Source organism: Oncorhynchus kisutch, linkage group LG1 (genome assembly GCF_002021735.2).
Source record: "Oncorhynchus kisutch isolate 150728-3 linkage group LG1, Okis_V2, whole genome shotgun sequence".
Lineage (NCBI taxonomy): Eukaryota > Metazoa > Chordata > Actinopteri > Salmoniformes > Salmonidae > Oncorhynchus > Oncorhynchus kisutch.
Window position 1 is genome coordinate 44,015,122 of NC_034174.2, and position 6,581 is coordinate 44,021,702.

Below are 6,581 nucleotides of genomic sequence, written 5' to 3' on the forward strand. Positions count from 1 at the left end.
GTTTTGTGAGTAGATTGATGAGGAAAGTGTTTTATTTAATCCATTTTAGAATAAGGCTGTGGTGTAAAAAAAATGTGTGAAGGCATCTGAATACTTTCCGAATGCACTGTATATAAATATAAAAAGAAATTATTTTAAAACATTCACAGATTTTTCACAAATTGCCGTTCTGCAATTTCCTTAGGTAACTGATCGTTCATGCCTATTTAAGTGCCGGCGAGTGATTTGCCCAGGATTCTGACCGTTGTTTTGTCTTTAAAGGATTAGGCAATGATTGGGCGCTCGTAACGATGTACTGCTCTCTGTTCGAAACGATGTTCGCATTCAAGTTTGATTGTGATGTCAGTCAGTTGTCTATACTGTTGTTATAGTGATCTGGGGCGACTCTTGAGGAGCAGGTGTTAGTGGATTTGTCTTCTGTCACTGGCTGAATGGTTCTCACTTCCTGCATTGTGTTGGGTGGCAGGATCCTTGTAATCCCTGTCACTTCCTCAGAGCTATGCTGTCAACCCGACTGCTGCTCACATAGCTAAGGGCTGTTGTATACTGTCCTGTACATAGAAACATAACCTAAAATGTCACGATATATGTCAGTCCAAAAATGTTGGTGAACTAAGGAATATTACACTGCAATTTATTTCTAAATATATTTTTTAATTTTGTGTTTTGTGTTCAAATGATGTGTGTATGTGCATTTGATTGAGATTGCAAAGGTTTAAAATAAAAAATCTCTCTGGGATGTTAATTAGCCTAATTTCAGTTTATGTGACAAAACATGCAAGTATAGTGTTGAGAATCATTGTACCATCTAAACCACTGTGAAATATATTTTCAGCTGTATGAAGCTGGTGTACAAAACCGAAAGTAAAAGACGCAAAAACTAAACTTGAGCATCAGAAGTATAGAAATACCACACATAGAACAGATCTACCACTTCTTAGACTTGCTTTCGATGAGCATGACAGATCTATAACTCACAGTTCTATGTGAATTTGTTGGGTCACCCAAAAAGTTTAATATAGCATCTTTAAATCCCTGATGCAGTCTTTTTAATTACATTTTCAAATCCTCACTGTATGTATAATAAATCACTGTGTTTTTCATGAATATAACTAATAAAATAACTAAATATATTGTTTCCCTGTGCCTCTTTTTCCATTTGAAATACTCAGTCTGGTCATGTGGGCGTGTTGATACAAATTTAAATATATTTACATACACAGCCCTGATTGGCGGATAGGAGCATCAAGACCATACAGTTAGAAACTAAAATACTAATTTAGTAGAATCTCTATGGTCTAGAATCTAGAGCCTACCCAATTTACCCCAAGGAGGAGGATACATATGCAAATAAAAGATGACTGGTCATTGGTCAGAATAATCAGATCAGATTGTGATGTCAAGTTGTGGACCAAAAACTCCATCCCATCTGAACAGGCTGAAATTCCAAGTGTACGCTAAAGGGCATTATCATAACATTTTACCATTTCCTAGTGTTATTTTGACCTCATATTGTGGAAATATTTATTTCCCAAAAGTAAATTAAAGGGGCAGTGCAGTCAAATTTAAAGTTGGTAAATACAACGTTGGCATTAGCGATGCTAATTCACACCCTTACTTCCTCACAACGAGCTTAAGGCCACACGCAGATCTTGGAGCCGGGGTCGAAGACCGAGCCGTTGCTGCAGGTTTTGAGGTGGGTGAGGCCATGGGCGCACATGTAGAAGGTGGTGATGTCGTCTGGGTTGGCGTAGATGCCATCAGGCTTTCCGTTGCAGAAACCTGTCCCAGGGGCGTGGGTGGTGACGGTGGTTGTGGGGCGGGTGGTGGTTACTGAGCCAGGTTTGGGGGTGGTGGTAGGGGGCAGAGGGGGTAGTACTGGATGGAAGGAAAAATAAAAGGAGAGAGGGTTTTACCATGAAGGAGGGAGCTGAGGTGATGAAACAGTGATGTCATTTCGGGACATTATTTCATCTGACTGGATTTATTATAGTGGACCATCACACAGTGGGATAATCTGGTCTAGTAGTTGATTCATTTCAGATTACACTTTAGCTTTTGAATATCAGGTTTGCTCCTTCACTAAAACTTCAGGCTTACCGATGTCAAGAAGTTTGCGCAGATGTCCCAACAGAGGGTGGTTGCCCTCAGCACAGAACTGGTTGGCGAAGTCATCAAGATCCAGGGCCCACACAAAGGCACCGCCAAACTTGTTGTCCTTCATGTAGCGGACCTGTGCAGCGGATCGAATGAGGAGACCGCGGTAGATAGACATAGATAGAGAGGGTGAATATATTTAGAGGATATGTCACAGAAGTATCATACCAGACTTTTTGTTGACCACTTTAATGACTATGGACAAAGATGTCTTATCTAAATTACAATATTATGTAAACTGATTAGGGGAAATGACCTTGGTCTCAAAGCTCTGCCTGGAGTCAAATCCAACCCACTCATTGCCCTTGTAGGCATAGGGAACCATCTGGTCTGCAATCATCTCAACTGTTGCACCATTTATGAAGGTGCAGATCTGAACAAAACACACAAAAAGGGAGTTTGTTTTGTGAAAAACTCATGCATAGGTCTCCGTTGTACAGCATTCTTGGAATAACAATGAAAAGTGGATTTCTAACTTTGCTTAACATTTTGGTGTTGAATGTTTTGGCCCCCAGCAGCCAGGCTCTCACCTCATAGTAGGCCCAGAAGCCAGCTTCGCGGGTGTAGGGCCCGGCGGAGGCAGGGCCACTGACTGGTGCTCCAACGCTGGTGTCAGTTGATGTCAGGCGGAAGGTACGACCATAGGTGGCGAAGCCCATGTTCAGCTTCTCCACTGGGGTGCCATTGTCTCTCCAGTACTTCATGGCGTAGTCCTGAGAGAGAAAGAGGGGGTTAAGAGAGTTGGAGGGATGGATGGAGAGAGAAGTGAGAAATGTAGCAAGTACTTCAGCAGTGCTAGAGTATTTATTGTTGTGGAATAGCACACCACAGTAAAGTGGCACTATACTTTTTCTATCATGGTGAAAATATGTAGCAAATTTCACGATTATACCACACCATTATAAGTAAATAACATCAGTATGCTGTATGATGTTTAAAACCCATTTTCCTTTATAAAGATGGAATGACAAGGGTTTTAAACACACTACTTGCATACTATGAGTTTACAACAGTATCATTATACACACTGATAAAGATTCTGTCAGTCTGTGTGTTATTTTTCCTTACAGTGTTGAAGTAGATAAGCTCTCCCTCGTCATGAGCACCGCGATACAGGGGGCTGTTGTGTCCAGTGAATTTCTCCCAAGTTCCGTGGAAGTCGTAGGTCATCACGTTGATGAAGTCCAGAGACCTGGAGACGCACGCACAAACTATAACCACTGAGAACAAATGGCACCTGGAAACTGTTTCTAAAGCGCCATAGCTATTTAAACTGATTGACCTCAGGAAACTTTTGTTATTCAAAATGGCCGGCAGACTCACTTGGCAATCTCGGCAATCTCATATCCAGCATCGATGGTTCCCTTTCCAGCGGACACGGCAGCGGTCAGCATGAGCTGGGCATTACCGGTGGACTTGGCCTCAGCTGCGTAGGCTGCCACTAGCTCCTGTAAAATACACACACACACACACACACACGCACGCACGCACGCAAACACACACACACAACATCATGTGTCAGAGAGGGTTGGGGATGCACAGTGAAGACGTATTATGGGGATCATGTGAATATATGAATAGTATGCCCCCAGTATGCTAGTGAATAAGGAGAGTTTATCTTATTTTTGTAAAGCTCTTTGAACGCTTGGAAAAGCACTATATACATCCAAACCATTTATCTATCTACATGACTATCATTGAGTAATAACTGTAGTGGAGGAGCCACACCCACCTGGCAGAGCAGAGTGAACCTCTTCTTGTCCTCCGGGGGGCTCCCTCGGGCCCCGGGGTACTCCCAGTCCAGATCCAGACCGTCAAAACCATGGGTTCTCATGAAGCTGATGGACGACTGGATGAATGTCTGACGGTTGGCAGCATTACTCACCATGATGGAGAACCTGAGGAGAGGAAGACGGTTTTATCATGAGGCTGTATTACAATACACCATATGGTTTCTAAATACTACCTTACTATTTCCACAGATATACTACTTGCTAGTCTCTCATGGACAAACTAGGGAAATATAAATCAAGCATATGACCAAATTATGCAAGATTTTAGTTCTGGGTTAACTGAGAGTTTTCTATATACATGATGGAACACCTGAGAGATGATCAAGGTTCTATTATGACGCCATAACATAATACACCATATAGTTGCTAAAGTGTACTAAACGTAAATTAGTACAGATACCAGTAGTCATATAGTACTGATAGTCATGATCAAAGTTATCTTGACAACACAAACGTGTTGTCCTCTGTCAAAAGCACTTTGAACAGCATCTACACTGAAAAACATGATAGTTGTGTTATTTCACGTGCCCTTGCAGCTATAGTTAACACAGTTCCAGAGAACCTAAATGTAGCTGCAGAGATTATCTCACAAACACTACGATACAGTAGGTACTGTTGCAGATACTCTAAATCTAAGTAATTGTGTATGGTGCTTTTCATAGCCCTGTAGCATGACTAAGGGAGGTGCTCACTGGGAAGAACCAAAGTTCCATCCTCCGACGGCCAGCAGAGTCTTAAGATGAGGGTTCCTGCAGAGAGATGGCAAAGAGAGGAGGGGTTGAGATTATTCAGCAATTTTGTATATGAGTAGATTGATAACTCTGCAAGTGGCTGCTTAAACAAGCTCCAGTTCAGAGGAGGGATTAATAAAACCAAAGAAATATCCCTGGACACTTGGGAAACTAAATTCCTCATTCAACACCAACACTAATAAGTTGTGAAGCGAGCTATTTACTTGGTCTTCAAGGCGTTGAAGGACTTGTAGAGGACGTCATCATTCCACTCGTAGGTGGCCAGCTCATTGCGGTGGTTGAGGATGGAGAAAGCGTAGATCAGGTGAGTGCACAGGTGGGCGTCCACATTCTCGGGCTTGTACTTCCCTTTGTCTGGTCTGTACTGAGACCAGTTGGTGAAGTAGCACACCATTTTGGGAGAAGCAGCAGCTGTGGTGGAAACTGAGGTGGAAGCGCCAAACTGGCACAGCACCAGGCACAAGCCTAGAGCGAGTGAGAAAGAGATTTGAAAGGTTAAGCAAATGTCTATGTAAATAGCCCCAAAAACATTTGTCAAAGCGTATCATTTTATTGCACGATAGAAGGCAGTGATAGTGCCTGATGTAAATGATGGAGTCATAGTCACCTGCTAAGATTGTCAGCGTAGACATCTTGACTATTTGCTATGAGACAAAGAGAGAGAGAGAGTAAGAGAGAGAGAGTGAGAGACAGACAGACAGAGAGATATTTTCAACAATGATACTTGGACCTGTAATCAGGATGTTTACACTGGGTTACGCCAGCATGGAACTGATGCAAGGTTTTGAACATTACCTGCTCACAACAGACAGAACAACAATAAACTACCACCACTCACATTTCCCCATTAAATTAACATTACCCACTGCACTGCACAGGGTACTGTCCTAAACAAGTGCCACAGTATTTAAATATTTAAATAATTGTTAAATAATAATTTGTGCATTCACTGACTCTCATTACTACATTGATGTAGTTAAATGATTTACTAAACTAATTTAGCAATGTACTTAGATTCACACTAAATTCTTTCCAATAGCTATATTGCATCAGTTGTTGAGTCCAATACAAATAATAGCCAGAGACTAAAGGTATACAGACCAAGACATTGAAAGCAACAGTTGCTAGCTACTGAAACAAAATCGTTACTAACATCGAAGGTCCATTTATCCAATTACACAATGAATCAAGTTGGTCCTAATATGACCAAGGAAACTGTCAGCTGTCACTAGTGAGTTTCCTTCTAAGCTTACCGTGGGAACTTCACCGAAGAAACCGTCAGTGATGAGAAGTTAAGCCTGGCTTTTTATATCGTTTATCCAGTGGTGGGTGGGCCCCCGGGTGGGTGGGCCCCCGGGTGGGTGGGCCCCCATGGAACCAAATGGGAGGGGGGGTTAAACAAATGTGCAATACAATCAGATAAGTACAGAAGAGTCTGGACTGGGGTGGTGATTAATTTATGACAGGCCAGGTAATGTACAGTAATCAGCTATGAAACACTAAGCAAGACAGATAAGACTCAGGTCATGTGTAAGAAGACACATGACCTGAGCATAAACAGATGAACAACAGTGCACAGTGTTAGATTGGTAATGTTGATTCTCTGTTCATTTCCCATTTTGGTAGAGATTTTGAGGTCAAAGTAATTAATACGAAGCATATACACCATGAGAATGTTCATTCTGTATTTGGAAAACAATGTATGTACAGTATTATAAAAACTGTAAAAAAACAACTGTAAAAAAACTGCTGGGATTATACAGTGAGTGCACAAAACATTAGGAACGCCTTCCTAATATTGAGTTGCACCCCCTATTGCCCTCAGAACAGTCTCAATTTGTCGGTACATGGACTCTACAACATGTTTTGGAAGTGCTCC

General features: G+C 41.8%; 1 protein-coding gene across 1 annotated transcript; it reads right to left on the reverse strand.

Moving 5' to 3' along the window:
* Window positions 1-987: 987 nt before the first annotated feature.
* On the reverse strand, window positions 988-6,046 carry LOC109900743 (acidic mammalian chitinase). Its single transcript, XM_020496571.2, has 11 exons — window positions 5,956-6,046; window positions 5,310-5,346; window positions 4,906-5,167; window positions 4,643-4,699; window positions 3,890-4,055; window positions 3,481-3,605; window positions 3,226-3,349; window positions 2,688-2,870; window positions 2,414-2,530; window positions 2,101-2,233; window positions 988-1,878 (listed from the first exon to the last, which is right to left on the reverse strand). The coding sequence occupies exons 2-11, from the start codon at window positions 5,332-5,334 to the stop codon at window positions 1,634-1,636; spliced, it is 1,437 nt and encodes a 478-aa protein (XP_020352160.1). The 5' UTR covers window positions 5,335-5,346; window positions 5,956-6,046; the 3' UTR covers window positions 988-1,633.
* Between the last annotated feature and the right edge of the window lie 535 nt (window positions 6,047-6,581).